The 16,364-nt window shown below is 40.4% G+C and overlaps 1 protein-coding gene across 1 annotated transcript in view; it reads right to left on the minus strand.

Moving 5' to 3' along the window:
- The window catches only part of LOC124547608 (venom carboxylesterase-6-like), a gene marked incomplete at its 5' end in the record, with an annotated part of 214,939 nt that overhangs the window by 130,331 nt on the left and 68,244 nt on the right, over nt 1-16,364 (minus strand). The window contains one exon of the mRNA XM_047125118.1: nt 15,665-15,850. Within this exon, the coding sequence (XP_046981074.1) occupies nt 15,665-15,850 (186 nt within the window). The remainder of the gene's footprint in view (nt 1-15,664; nt 15,851-16,364) is intronic.

Raw genomic sequence — 16,364 nt, forward strand, 5'->3', positions numbered from 1 at the left:
GCCTCAACACTGATGGAGGAGATGATATTCTTGTAGCCAGGTGGCAGGTGAAATGAGCAACCTGCATGGGACAAGGGTATGAGATGACCCTGAGCCAGAGAAGGTTGCTGGTTGAGAGGAATGGAGACTGTAAGGCAGCCATTGGTGTTGAAGAATGTGGAGATGTTGTTATCATCAGCACTAGTGGGAAGCTGGGAGGTGGTTGGAGCATCAGCTAAGTGTGAGGGTATGTAAAGGATGAAAAATGTGCCATTGCACAGCTGCAGGGAGAGATCCTTGATGATACATGGTGAAATGTTGAGACAGAAAGTGATGATGCTGGAAGGGATGGGGGATGGCAATGTAGTAGAAGGCACTATAAGAGGAAACACTTGAATTGCAGCACTTGTAGCAGAGTGTACACGTGGAGCAGGCATCATAGAAAAGAAACCTCAACACTTGTGGAGATGAGCGTAAGAGAGCATGGAAAGGTGGGGAGGGGGGAAGAAGTGGGGGTACATTGCATGCAGCACTCGAGTTACGAGTTTGAGGACGCACTAGCACAGTTACATGTGGAAGCCTGCAGACCTAGGCACTCACAGGAGGAGATGACACTTGCAGAAAACTTATTTAAGGCAGAGGTGACGGAGGATCCTCGTTCAGTGCTCAGGCAGGTTTACTCTGACAAGTAAAACAGTTTGGCATTTGCTGTGCTTGTAAATGTCCATAGTATTGCCAGGCCAGCGGAGTACTCTCACTGGCCCTGAGTATGGGGGCTGCAAGGCTGCACAAATAGAGTTGTTGTGGAGCATAATGAGCTCACACTGGTCAAGGACTTTGTGTAAGATTAGCCAAAGTGTGAAAGGGGATGAGAGTTGGGAATAAGTAGCTAAGCAATGTGAGAGTGGATGCACTCAGAGAGTAGGGAGATCAGGGAGAGCAAGAGGAATAGATTCTTTGGCCAGAAGTAACAGGGGCCTGCCCTAAAGGACCTCAGCCAGTGAGGAGTCAAGGTCAATTTTGAAAGCAGTGAAGCTACCTGGTAGCACCCAAGGCAGGGCTTTGGCCCATAACTCAGCCTGATGCAAGAGAGCAGCTTTCAGGGTGTGGTGCCAAGACTCAACCAACCTGTTACTTTGAGGATGCCAGGTCGTTGTGTGAAATTTGTTGGTACTACAGGAAGTGCACATCTTGGAAAATAATAGAGACTTGAATTGTCTTCTCAATTGGTTGTGATGGAGGAGGGACAGCCAAAATGGGAAAGCCACGTATTGACAAGTCTAACACAACTGAATTAACTGAAATGTCTGTAGAGGGGCTTCCACCCATCTGCTGCTGTAGTTTATTATGGAGAAGATGTACTTAAATCTATCAGAAGGAGGCAGAGGACTGACCAGGTCGAAATGGATGTGGCAAAATCTGCCTTTTGGACATGACAGCTAACCTTACTGCATTGGAAGTTTAAACATGTGCAAGCCCAACTGCAATAGTCTCTATGAATTCCAGGCCAGTAAAATACTGTGGTTACCATATGAGTTGTAGCCTTTATACCGGGGTGTGCCAGCTTTCTAAAGACCAAAAAATCTTTAAGTTGAAGAGATGTGGTGACTACCAGATGGGGTGTACCTGTAGATTTGTCACACAAAACCAATATAGGAGAACTGGAGAGATGGTTCAAGGATCAAAGAGGAGGAGGTACCACATAAAAGTCTTGGATGTCAAGGTATTGCGCTCGGAGGCAAGCCAGTTCATTTAGGTTGAGTGGGGAGGAAATAGAGTGTACTTGTGACAAATGGTTCAAATGGCTCTGAGCACTATGGGACTTAACTTCTGAGGTCATCAGTCCCCTAGAACTTAGAACTACTTAAACCTAACTAACCTAAGGACCTCACACACATCCATGCCTGTGACAGGATTCGAAACTGTGATCGTAGCGGTTGCGTGGTTCCAGACTGTAGTGCCTAGAACCGCTCGGCCACTCCGGCTGGCGTACATGTGACAGATAGTCAACCATGATGATGTTTGTGCGCCAGTGTAGCGGACATCAATAGTGTATGGCAGACAAGGTCCATGTGCTGGGAACAAGGGGGATTGCCCAACATCTGTGAGTGGCCAGTAGTCGGTGAAAACTGCGACCTCTCTGCCCCTCTATGTCCTGAGCGAAGTGACGGACAGCTTTGTAGATCGCTAACAGTACTCTAACAAAGGCTGAGCATTTGCATTGTGAGGAAGAAAGTTTTTTGGAAAAGATGTGTGTTGTCACCAATGTGTTGTTGTAAAACATTGCTAATCAAAGATTTGCTCATGTCCACAGTAATGGAGATATGAGCATCTGTCACTGGGAGTGTGAGTGTGAGGGTGTTACTAAGAGCTCTCTTAAAGTCACTGAACACTTGTGTCATGCTCTCAGACCATTGTACCTTGTGTGTGCTGGTGGAGTTTTTACTTGTCAGTGCATCTGTCAGAGGAGCTTGAAAAGTTGCAGCGTGAGGGATATGAGGACAGAAAAAGTCCACCATGCTAATAAACTGTCTGGGATCATAGTAAGTTTCTGGCAGAGGCAGTTCATTAAAGAAAGGCATGCAGTCTGATGTTGGATGGACTCAACTGTGGGTGACATTATGGCTAAGGAATGTGATACTACAGTATTGAAGTTGTGATTTGTTGTGGTTGAGCTCTACATTGTTTCCTGAAAGAACTTTGGGAATTTGGGATAAGTGTCACTCATGTTCCTCTGCAGAAGTGGAAGAAAAGACAATACCATCTTAGTAAGCACAGCAAAATGGTAATGAAAACAGTATGGAGTCCATAAACCATTTCCATGTTTTTGAGCAACATGCTTCAGGCCATCGAGATTAAAGCAATGCTCAAACAGGTCGAATGGTGTGATAATGGCAGTCTTTGGAATATTGTCTTAGCACATTGGACTATGAAGAATTGTGTGCTGTGGAGCTGTTGCACAAAGTATTGAATGTGATTTATTGGATATTTGTCAATAACAGTACATGTGTTGAGACTGCAATAATCTCCACATAACCGAAAGGTATCATTTTTATTAGGAACCAGGTGAACTGGAGATGACCAATTGCTATCAGATGGGCACAGCAGACTTTGCATGACATACTTTCTTAACAGTAAGGATCTAGCTCCGTAACAGATGACAGGACCTCCCATGGTATTTAAGCTGTGGAAGGGTACTATTAGTTATCATGTCAATGCCTGGTTCAGAGATGCTGGATGGGTTAGCACTGTGTCCTATGAGGCAGAAGAGGAATGTCACACAAAACACAAGGGAAATGAGAGTTACTGATCTTGTGTGTTGTCAGCAAGGCTGGCAAAGAAGAAGGGCAGGTGAGTTGTCAGGACCCTTGATGGAAGTCAGGTGCAAAGCAGTGATGGCATCGACTGTGCTGAGAGCGACATGCCAAGTTGGCCAATGTGTTGGTGATCAGCTGATGGAGGATGCTATTACTGGCACATAATGCATCTACTTCTTGGTACTGAATCAAGAGATTGCCGAGGGACATAACAAGAGAAGCAGTCAGGTGGGAACACTTGGAAGAAGCACAGATGAGAAGGACACTGTGAACCACAGATGAAGCAGGCACAGAGGGGAAGGAACTGGGAATGTGCATGCCCAAAGTGTGGTGAAGTAAGTCAGCTGCATGAAGGTCTGGTGGGAGACTGAAATGACTAAGGAAATCAATCACAAGGACTGGGCCATCCGCACTGACAATGTGGGAACTTCCAAGAGAACTGAAGCTCAGGCTGAAGCTGAAACTGAAGATCAGTGGCCCCACGGACTGTGATATCGGAGCTCTCAGCTGCTCATAGAAACATCAGGATTGGTAGACGACTAAAAGGGCAATGTAGAGAGGGATGACACTTGAATTGATACCTGTGTCAACAAGGAACAGCGTATGAGTAGCTAGTTCAAGCATGTAAGGTCTGTCAGAGGTGAAGACACAGGGAATTATGAATGATCTCGGAGGCAGCATTCTGTTGCAGTGATGCAGGATCATACACCTCGACTGACCTGCACAGCAACTTTGGGTTGCATGTGCAAGGAGATTAACAATTTATTGCAGTGTCGCCAAATGTCATGTGGAATCAGCATATCATATAGACAGGGTGTGGTGTGCAAAGGTAATGGCTTGTGCTGTCTGCTGCACTATACGTCACTACTAGTGAACGGACCACTCGCTAGTGGAGGGGGCAGGCTGGTGGTCCTGAGCTGCTATAGCTAACAACTGCCTCCCTGGTGGCAGCATGGTACTGTCTAGTGTTACATGTGATCTTGTGCACCCCTTGGCGTGTTAGGGAGGGGGGGTGGCTGAAACACTGTTGCTAGCTATGTCTGATGCAGGGCGACTCGCTGGGGCAGGAGCTGGCAGAGACATATCATGTGGTATACTTGACCAGCAAGGTGAAGCTGGGCATCTGAAGGCTCACTGACATGGAAAAGTAGTTGTAATTGCAGCTTCTGAGTAACTTCACCACCCACAATGTCCATACAGTCCATACTGCCATTTTCTGAAGCACTTCAAGGTCAATGAGGGCATGCAATCTGTGCCAGAGCTATGACAGTGATTTGTTGCCCAGCTGTTATTCATGTATGATATGACAAATTGTGTCCTCTGGTGAATGAGACAGGTGCTCGATAATAATGTCCCATGTGCTGGCATATTTAGATGAGCCAGGTGGTGAGAGTGTTAGGTGAAGTGCAGTGAACAGAGTGTAGGAGCAGAGTCCCAAGCATGGCATTGCCAGAGGTCTTAGCGACAGTGTGGGAGGTGGTTTGTCTGCATGACACATACAGTGTGGTAGGTGTAGAAGTTGGGATGACTGGCGTGGATGTAATGCCAGTAGCTGTCTGAAAACACAAATGTGAAGGATCTGTGCACTCGACAGAATGACATGCGTTCTTGTGTGAAATACAGATCACATACTAGCTGGAGTTTGGGAGTGAGAAATATTCATGTTTGATCTGTGTAAGTCCATATGGTGAAGTGAATGTAAATCTGTAGTTTCCAGAGAAAGTGGCATCTGGAGTCGGCAGCATGGCGTGACATTCCCACCATGGTAGTATTGTGTCACAAGGGTTAAGTTCATGTGCTGGTGTGTTTGGCAGCAAGACAAGATGATTTTGTGGCTGCAGTTGCACAGAGTAATGTGATTGTGTCACACTCATTTCATCTGGCATGGACAGCATTGACAGAACATTGGTATTAAACCTGCCCATTGTTCATAACTGTTTACGCCAATGGCTCATGAAAGGAAGTGGCACTACATCCAATGGAGAATAAAATGATTCCATACTTCTGATTGAAGTACACTTTTATTACACACAGCTTAGAGCAGAATAACAGGATGCTCATTTAAGTAAGCAATATGGTCACTGACTAAGTTAGAGGCAAAGAAACTAGCTCGAATGGACACCTATCGACATGGTGGCTGTCAATAGACACCACAGATTCAGAACAACAGTTCATAACACTCTAAGTCTGCAACCTCTACTTTCAGTTAATGATTTTTTTGACAGTAATGTAGCAAAGTTGATCTGTCAAACAGCTAGAAAATATACATACATAGATGTGTTAAATTGTGGGTAATTTCATCTTTTTATTTTAAGCAGCTATTACTTGTGACTAAGTAAACCAGTTAATGCCATGTTGTTAAGCTTCCTTATAATCTTATATGGTTTATTAATGTATTTGTATGGTTTTGTGTATTTTTTCATTATTGTATAAACTACTATACTATAAAATTAATACATTACTTCCTCTTATGCCTAATGAATGTTTACAGTTTATTAATAAAGGCAATAAATCCTGATATAGTTCAAATAAATTACCAAAGTGAGTGGATAACTAATGCTGTAAATGGAATTTTACCTCCACCACTGGGTCTTGTCCTAACTACCACCCTAACTACCACCCTAAGATACCACCCATGTGAAATGTTTAGATATGTTTGTGAAAATTAATTAATTTGTGACAGCACAAAATCCTTATGAATCTTAATGGACAGCCCATGCAGCAGGTGGTGAGCTTTTTAAGTTAATATTTATTCTGCTATATGAACAACGTAAGTTTTTTACTTCATAAATTCTTGAATGACAGCTCCTTTTCCCATCCCATTAAGATAACATCATTTCAACTTCGTTATGCCACCAACCATTCCCAACCTTTGGTTAGCTTTGATGGCAATTTGGCAGCTGCATTTTAAAGTATCATCAATATGTTTATGTTATTATGACTGCAACAACAAATGTCTAAGAACAAATGATTTAACAGTTAGAAAGATCATGAAACTCAGTTTGAAGCAGTCTTTTTTATCCCATTATATGTAGAATAGATTATACTTTCAGAAATTCTTCTATCAAGCCATCTTCTCTTTGTGTATTAGAAAATTTTAAAAATACAAATGTGGTAATCTGTTGCAATTAGGTAATCATGTAATTTGTTTTTACTGGGGTCCAGTATGTACAAATGTGAGCACCTCGCATTGCATAATAAACTGCGACAAATGACACAAAAAATTATAGTATGTGCAATAACAAAAGCATGAAATTACCTGTATAAATTCGATTTACAACCTTGCTAACAATCACAAACATTGCCAATCTTCTCAAGAGACAGAATAACAAATTCATGTGCTGATTTTTTGTGATTTTATAACATTTGATCAATAGATAACATTGGTTAGCAAAAATTACAATGCAGATAGACAAGGGTAACTGAGTAATTAGTAACAGAAGGCCATTTGTGTCTTCCTCATGGCTCAGCTTATTTCTGAGCTGAAGAAAATTAGAGGTCTGCAGTTAATGCAAAACCTATCATTCTCTAATAGCAGTTTCTTCACATTCTAGTAATGAAAGTATTATAAGAATGTATCCAGTATCTGAGCCTCAAGGGGGGAGAGGGGGGGCTGGGATAATACTAATATTAATGTTGCAAAAGGAAGAGATGTGAAACAAATTCACAGTACCGTGTTTGAGTTGCAGTGGTTCTACCAATATAACAGGTGAGTATGACATAGCTTTTTTACAATAAGGCATCAAATTAGCTAAGTGGCTGATTACAGAGTGGTCTGTCACCTGCATTTCCATGTCAACTATGTACGTCAAATGGGTAATAGGTATGGCCCTTCACAGAGCAGGGAAAATTTTATTTTCACTTTTTTGATCACAGGATTTCACAAACGACCCTGTTACCCTGTCAGTTGGGCAGTAACACTGTAACTTTGTGACTTCTCTCAACCAGTCTCAGTATTACTTTTAAAATTCTTCAATATCAACTTCAGTTGTCTTGTTAAACTCTCCACTTCACCCAAATAAACACCTGGTAGCAACTTACTTAACTCAAAGGGAGAATTCATTGTGTGTCCTTATACTGACTCATATGGTGTGTGTAGCACCGACTCATGGATTCTACTTTTAAAAGCAGACAAGATGTATGGCAGATATTGATCTCAATCACTATGTGCCTTGTTCACATAGTAAGATAACCTTTTAACAATCATTTTCTGAACCCATTCTAAATGGCCATTGGCTTTAAGGTGGAAGGAGGATGTTCTCCACTTTTTAATGATCAAAAGTTTAGAGACTTTCACAAATAAAGCAGACATGAATTTTGTTCCTTGGTCTATCAGAATCACCTCAGGGCTTCAAAAAAGGCAATACCAAGTGACTGAAATAGGCTTTTACTACCGTCTCCACTGTCGTATTGTCAGTTGGTACCAGAACCAGGTACCCAAAAAATAGATGACTATGGACTGCAGGCACACAACACCAACATGGATGTAGCACGGATATGGCATAGATTCAGTGGCCACAGGTTGGCAGCAATGGCGCTGAGGAAGAGGTGCCTCAGCATCGAAGCCTGACTCACAAGTGGAGCAGAGAAGTGCACAATGGTCATGTAAATTGACAGATAGGTGGTAAGAAAGCAGCATGGCTGCTGACAGGTAAGCTGTAGTATGACCAGTGGCAACAGAATGGCCCATGGCATGGATAAGTTGGTCAATGGCATGTGTGGCATTGAGGCAGCAAGGCAGTGAGGATGGCAGGCCCAGCTATGAAGCAATAGGTGGGGTGGTGCCACTGGATGACAGGCAGGCAACTTGGGGCAAAGTCTCTGGTCAATGTTGACCGTATACCACACCCATCCACTTGGCCCTCATGGCAGGCACTGCTCACACATGGTGTGTGTGTGTGTGTGTGTGTGTGTGTGTGTGTGTGTGTGTGTGTGTGTGTGTGTGTGTGCGTGGGTGGGTGGTTGGTATGCAGCATCACTTCCTGGCATGTTCGACTCATGGCATTACTGGTGGGTTGCAACAGTGCTCCAGACTGGACTTTGCTTGTCATGTCAGCAGGATGTTTAGCATCAACTAGTGTGCCCACGCCCAGCATGAGACAGAAACTCACCATAGTTAAGCTGCTCTCAGGCCTACTACATCGTCAACCCTGAAAAAATGCCTTCTGCAGTACTCATTGTGAAAATGTAACTGTTCACTGATCATGCAGTATGCCAGATCTCACTCCTGACACTGGTTGTACAGGGAATGAGGGTAGGGTAATGAGTAGGCATCCAATTAGGGGGTTTTCAAGTATTAACAGTAGAATCTTGTAGGCAGAAATTAGAAATCATGATGTACTTTGTGACAAGAGACACATGGGATGTGTCTTGGGAAGGTGGATCGGCTGCCAACAGGTGGGAGGAGCCATTAGGACTCAATTAAGGCAGAGTGACTAGAGCAAAGGAGGACTGCATATTGTCAGGCTGGAGACTGAAGGGAGACACAGTGAGAAGTCTGGGATCCATTCTCTTCCTGCAACCTCTGGAATCATATGTATATCCTCCCATGCTTTCCACTGCCTGAATGCTGCAAGTGAAGTTTGCAAAGACCACCTCTTCAGCAGTCACCAACCATCTGAACAATGCTTGGCCTGCAATATGGGCCATTTCTGGAGCACTAGCCATGGGAACAGTCCCTCAAGTGGACACAACTTGAAATGTGAGAGAAGTATGTGCGCTCATTGAAGATTACGCTAATTATTTTTAGTAGAAGTTTTCTAAATAAATGTTGGTGACTGTCCTTATTTAGGAAAGAACAATTGTAAACTTATTGTTGTTTAACTGTTGCCAGTAGTAACTCAAAAGGTGGAGGAAATGCTCAAAGCTAGGTCTGAAGTAAATGCTTTAGTGGGACAGTCAGCATAAAGGAATGCAGAGTTAAATGTCAAGCTAGATGCCACTAATTCTGACTTAAAGGTTGTATTAAATGTGAAAATAGATGATCAAGGTGTCAAATTTGAATGATCTATTGCTGGGACACATGCTCAGACCACTGCTGAGCAAATTGCAAAGAGAGATTTAAGTAATACTAAAATAAAATAAACAGGTTCAGAAATTACATTATTGATTCACATCAACAAATGTTAAAAATTATGAATAAAATATCAGCATTATAATCTCCTATTTTAAATTTAAATTGGTAATTACATCCTGAGATAGTTATGCAGTATGATTTAGTGAGAAATGAGATAACGAATAATTCAGAGATAGGAATAAGGATATAAAAGGGATTAAAGAATTTACTGAATTTACTAATTCAAGTCATGCTTGGTCTCACAAAACAGCAAGGTCAAACTCTACATGGCACTGGTAAAACCGGTTCTGTTATGTGGCTGTGAGACATGGGTGACTTCACAAACACTTGAAGAGAGCATTTGTGCACTTGAAAGGAAAGTGCTCAGAAAGATCTATGGGCCTACATTCAACAGAGAAAAATAGAAGATGGGAAAGGAATCAAAAAGGGGACTTGTACCAACGTTTTGGGAAAGCTAACATTTTGGAGGGGCCAAGGAAGAAGGGTGGTGTTTGGTGCTAGCTTTTCTTCCTTGACTCTCACTGGGTATGCCCTTGACAGCATAATCTAATCTTAAAGGCATTTCAGAGTCCAAAATTTGGAGTCACAGGAGAACTTCCTGTTTGTTAGTGGCATTATAATGTCAGACTGAAGTAATATACTTTTATTGGGATATGAAAGTCCAAACATCAGTTGTATGTATTACTGAGTCCTTAAGGACAAAATTAATTAATGAAATTTTATCTTGATTAACTTGCAGAAAGCATGATAGCTTATAACTGGGTACAGGATAATGAGGGATATTCATATGTTGTGTTTGAAAATACTCCACATTTGCACCCAACATTTGAGTTTTCCATTGCTCTTATTTAGCTCTTGACACAGCATTAATGTAACTTTCTGCAAGAAGACATTTATGTATGCCCATATGATACTTTTAATTAAAATTAAATTGTAAACTGTGCCACTAAAATTTTGTTATTAGCATGTGGAAATGGCAGTATGTGATGACACTGAACCATCATTGTACATGCCATGATGTCACTATAAGATGCAAGTGGGAAAGACAAACAAACCTATGTATTCACATTTATTGGTATTAACAGCACACAAATGAACTGTCACCTCTCAATTTAACCCAGCCATCAGACAATACTAAGGATGTATCTATCACAAGAATCAAGTATTTGCATTCATATTAGTTGACATCCCAATCTCTTAACCTTATGTCATATTCTAACATGGCCTACAACTTTGGCTACAATACTGGTCAGTCTATCATTTCACTGACATGATCAATATTTCATGTTCATATTTTCTGTCTTCACTACCTCATAAACAAACTGTCACAATGCAACATAACCTATATCTCAGACTGCACTACAATCCGATACATCTCCACAAACAAGTTTATTCATTATTGCTAAGTGGCTTCTGCAACTCACAACAAAAATATCACTACTGATGCTAACCTAGACATTGAGCTATGAAGTTATTCAATTGGTCACCACGACTAAGACTTTGCATTTGTTTTTATTATCTTAACCGTCTCAGAACCGAATGTTAATCTCTGAACCTAAACTAGACCTTGGGTTATGCTACAGATTAATCTGTCACTAGAACTAACTTTTCATGTCAGCATACGTTGGTTTCAGATACTCATAAGTGAACTTCTTTTATCCAAACTAATTTACACTGCTGGCCATTAAAGTTGCATCACCAAGAAGGTTATAAAATAATGAAATTTCATCTATTGAGCATATACAGTACAGTATGACAGTTAGAGATACCCCTCAAGAAGCAGTTTGATTCTTGATGTACTTGACAATAGTTACACATCCAACTTTGGTTCTCATTTAGAGTACATGTTACAAAATTTGGAAAATCGGTGCTGTAATGTGACATAAAATTGTCAAAAGGATATTGTCACGTTGACTTAAGTACAGAGATGCTAAACTATAAGGAATGCTGGACACATACAATAATGTGCAAAACACCACTCAACTAACCACTCACCATTCTTTAGGTAAATCTAATCTTCAAGTACAGTGGTGGAACAATGTAAATTAACCTACAAGTGTTTGTGTCACAATCAATAACAAAGGCCAAGTTTTTAGCTATCATGAAGATGCAAAAATTTGCCTCTGTACTGGAACTGATCAAGAGTTTCAGGTATGTTGATGTGTATTAAACTTAGTATGAAAGGTAGTTCATAAATGTAAATCACACTTTCAACATGTAGCAAGTGAATGATGAGTGGCAGACATCTGAAACATCTAATAATAATGTTTGCATGTCAGTTTTTAGGGACTCAGCTTGAAGTACAAAATATAAATCATCCTTCCTTTGTTAGCAGTACTATATGTGAGCATAAAGGAGGTGTATTAATGTTGGTGAAGTATCAAATGAGTGTCTGGGCATCTCCACAACACATTAAAATACATATCTGGGCAAATGTAAAAATACCTACTGTCTGGATTGTGGAGCTATATTGAAATCTGAAGTAAATGACCGCCTAACTTTAACTTATAAATAAAACAGATTTTTCAAGATCAAGCTGGAAGTGTGGTGGAAGAATATTTATTGCTGTGAAGAACTCTTTTATACCCTAAAAAATTTGTATGAATTTGACCATGAAATAACTTGCATGAAGATAAAGTTCAAACATGGGATAAATATTGTTTGGCCCATTGCTTTTATAGGCCACCTGCCCCATGTATTATAGCGACTGAATGAATCAGTGAAAAAGGAGAGATGTCTAGATTCTGAGGTTTGGGAAAGACACATCACACTTCAATAGCTGTGAAGGAAGTTTCAACAAATGTATACTGAGCTTAATCAGAGATTTAAGCAAAGTTGAAACATGTTTGTGAAACAAAAGATGAACAGCATCTAAATGAGCATAAGAGGAACAATAGAACAACTATTAAATGAATTTGAAAGATGTATTAACTACACAATTCACAGAAAAATTTAGGAAGTGTAGAGTCAGTAAAGGAATTAAAGTCATTTATCAGTTGATCATTGATCACACTGGTACTGAAATTGGGGATGATAAAGTCAAGGCTGGAACATTGCATTCTGTCTTCCAAAATTGTTTCACTGAAGATTATTACTCTACATTTTATTTTTCGTTGTTCCACCAGTGTTGAAATGACAGACAAGGCAAAGGTATACATGGTCATGGAAAATGAGTGTACGGCATTGTTGGCCGGGAGTCCCCCATTTGGGGAAGTTTGGCCTCAAGGGCAAGTAGTTATTGCATTCAATGCCACATTGGGTGACTTGCGCATCAGAGATGGGGATGAAATGATGATGAGGACAACACCCAGTCCCTGAGTGAAGAAAATCTCATGCCCCAGCCAGGAATCAAACCCAGACCCCTTGGCATGGCATTCCGCTGCGCTGACCACTCGGTCATGGAATTTGAAAACAACTGAAATGGTTCAATAGAGGAAAGTCATTGAATTTGATATAATACAAGTTCAGTTCCATGCAGATTATGTGACAGAATTTGCTCAAGTTTTAACAGAAAATCATCATAGGTCAATGGAGCAAGAAAGCACTCCAAGCTATTGCAGCAAGTTACAAGGCACTGCCATTTTAAGAAAGAAGTTAGCATTTAATGTCATATTGATGACAAGGTCATTAGAGACAGATATTGTGGAAAGGAGTAGTCAATAGGCCTATAGCATTGATGTTAATTTGTTGTGAAATTTAGTAATATGAATATTTTATGCTCAGATGTTATTGTTTTTGAAGACAAGATATCTTATGTATAGAAACCAACATAGATTCCACAAGCAATGATGGTGTGAAATTCAGACTATTCTGTTTGCTCATGAAGTACCAAATGCAGTAGATAGCAGTACCCAGGTTAACACCGTGAATGCCACATTTATTATCTTCTCAGAGGCATTTTGCATCATTTTACATCGCTCCCTAACATCAGTCTTCTTACTGGATCAAAAATTTCTTAAAAACAGAACTCAGTATGTCATAATGAACTGGAAGAAATTGTGAGATGTAGAAGTAGCTTTGGAGATACGATGAACAACTATTATGTGACTATCGCCATTTACAATATATGTAAAAGATTATGTGGATAATATGGCAAGTTATATGAGTTGTATCAAATGATGAAATTGTAAATAGGAAAGTCACAATGTCAGAAAATTGTTTTAGAGAAAAGAAGACCTGTAGAGAACCAAAATTTGGCACTGGGATTTGTACTTCACCTTTCAAACAAATAGAATGTATTTTGCATTGATAGAAGTAAAAACCAATTCACTATTTATTATGTAAAAGTCAGTCATTTTCAGGAAACAGTCACAAGTTTAAAATGCTTGGATGCACAGGATCACCTCAATTTAAACTAGAACTCTCATATAAAATTAAATTTTATGTAGAGGAAAGACAGGTAAGGAAAGGTAGTTCATCCATTAATAATGTAGCTTACAAAATTTTCATTTGATTTGTTCGTGAGAATTTCTCAGCAATTTGGGCTCTTGGAAGTTATGATTAATAGGGGAAACAGATGACATACAGTGAAAGGATTTGCATTTCATCACAGGTTGATTTACTCAGTGCCAATGGCCTTGCCACAGTGGGAACACAGGTTCCCATCAGATAATGACATTAAGTGCAGTTGAGCTTGGCTAGCATTTGGGCGGTTCACTGTCCAGGTCTGCTGAGTGCTATTGGCAAGCAGGGTGCACTCAGCCCTTGTGAGGCCAATTGAGGAGCTACTTTACTGAGAAGTAGCAGCACTGGTTATAAAAACTGACAGTGGATGGGAGACCGGTGTGTGACCACATGCCCCTTCATATCCTTATCCAGTGGTGCCTAAGGGCTGAGGATGATACAGCAGCTGATCAGTACTGTTGAGCCTTCAAGGCCTCTTCAGACAGTGTTTGTTTTTATTTTTTCATTTACTCAGCACACAAGTTTCACTGACACACTCATCCAGCTCAAATGTCAGACACATAAGAAAAGCATGTCCATCATAGAGAAGCTACTGCCAAAATTCTGAAGATACATATTCTTAGGACAAAGCAACATATCTCACAAAATATCCATGATGGTAGGATCATAGAATTTTAGCCCATACTGAGATGCATTCCTACTGACAATCATTCTCCTCATGTTCAATCCACAAATAAAACACAGAGGTAGTGTTAGGGGTAGGGGGATTCTAGTGGTGCACAGCACACTGAGGTAGCAGAAGTCATGGGATAGCAAAACATACAATCTCATATGGTGGTAGTATCATGTACACAAGGTATAAAAGGTCAGTGCACTGGTGGAGCTGTCATTTTCAGTCAGGTTATTCATGTGAAAAGGTTTCTGATGTGATTATGGCTGCACGATGGGAATTAACAGACTGTGAATGCAGAAGGGTAGTTGGAGCTAGAGGCATGGCAAATCCATTTCAGAAATTGTTAGGGGATTCAGTATTTCAAAATCCACAGAATCAAGAGTGTGCAGATAATAGCAAATATCAGGCATTACCTGTCACCACAGGCAACACAGTGACTGATGGCCTTCAGTTAGCGACCAAGCACAGCGGCTTTTGCATAGAGTTGTTGGTGCTAACAGACAACCAACACTGAGTGAAATAAGCAAGAAATCAATGTGGGATGTATGACAAATGTATCCATTAGGATAGTGCAGCAAAATTTGAGATTAAAATGCTGTGGCAGCAGATGACCAACAGGAGTGCCTTTGTTAACAGCACAATATCACCTGCAGTATTTCTCCTGGGCTACTGACCATATCGGTTCAACCCTAACTGACTGGAAAGCCATGGCGTGGTCACTGATCATTGACTGGAAATGGTTATGTTTAGCTAGTTGGAGACCATCTGCAACCACTCATGGAATTCATGTTCCCAAAAACAATGACATTTTTATGGATGACAGTGCATTATGTCACAGGGCCACAATTGTTTGAAATTGATCTGAAGAATATTTCAGGCATTTAAAGTGAATGATCTGTCCATCCAGATCACCTGACAAGAATCCCATCGAATATTTATTAGACATAATCAAACAATCAGTTGATGCACAAAGCCCTGCACTAGCTACTCTTCCACAATTAGGGATGGCTATAGAGGCAGCATGGCTCCATATTTCTGTAGGGGACTTCCAATGACATGTTGAGCCCATGCCACATTGAGCTGCTGCACTACCCTGGACAAATGGAGGTCTCACACAATGTTAGGAGGTATCCCATGACTTTTTTCCTCCTGCACACATCAGAAAGTTGCTCACAGAGTAAAAAGGATGAAGATGTATATAGATGCAATTCATACCTCTAGACCAGGAAGAAAGATAATGAAAATGGACACTAGCTGCTCCAGCTGAAGAACCTGCTATTGTAATACTAGCTGGATTTCCTCCAAAGGATGCAATATTTCCTTGTATCCAGCGGAAGGCCATGGACTGATCTTTTAGTCCATTGTTTCCTGGTAGTTGTTCATCTTCTGTACTCAGGAAACCTGAAACAATTTATAATTTTAAGAAGATGGCGCTACACGGATTATAAATATTTTAAAATGGTTATGATTTACTCCCAAGAGCTGTAGATAAAATTTTTCTATATTACTTTTTTCAGTAATCAGCAGTATGTAGAAATGTGTTCATACAATACTGTTAATGCTGAGTGTTAATACTACAAGAATGAGTGCACATTTTTTTGCTATTTGAGAACAATGGTGAATTCCTGGATTTATTATTTGATGGCACTGATCTTATTGCCTAGAATGATGTTGCAAAAGTTTTTATGAACCTGACAAAGGTGTGTAGGACAAAACTGATTGTTCAGCAAAGAAATTTTATCAGCAGCTAATTTACATATGTTTTTAGAACTGTTTATATAACACTTGGACAGTTAAGCCATAGTTTGTCAGTCATGAAACATCTTGAGCCTTGAAACAAAGGTCTTTTACCTCGGAACATGTGATACTTGCCTCAAGAATTTTACCTGCCTGGAAAATGGAAATATTTTTAATT

The sequence above is a fragment of the Schistocerca americana genome, chromosome 1, assembly GCF_021461395.2.
Source record: "Schistocerca americana isolate TAMUIC-IGC-003095 chromosome 1, iqSchAmer2.1, whole genome shotgun sequence".
In the NCBI taxonomy this organism is placed as follows: domain Eukaryota; kingdom Metazoa; phylum Arthropoda; class Insecta; order Orthoptera; family Acrididae; genus Schistocerca; species Schistocerca americana.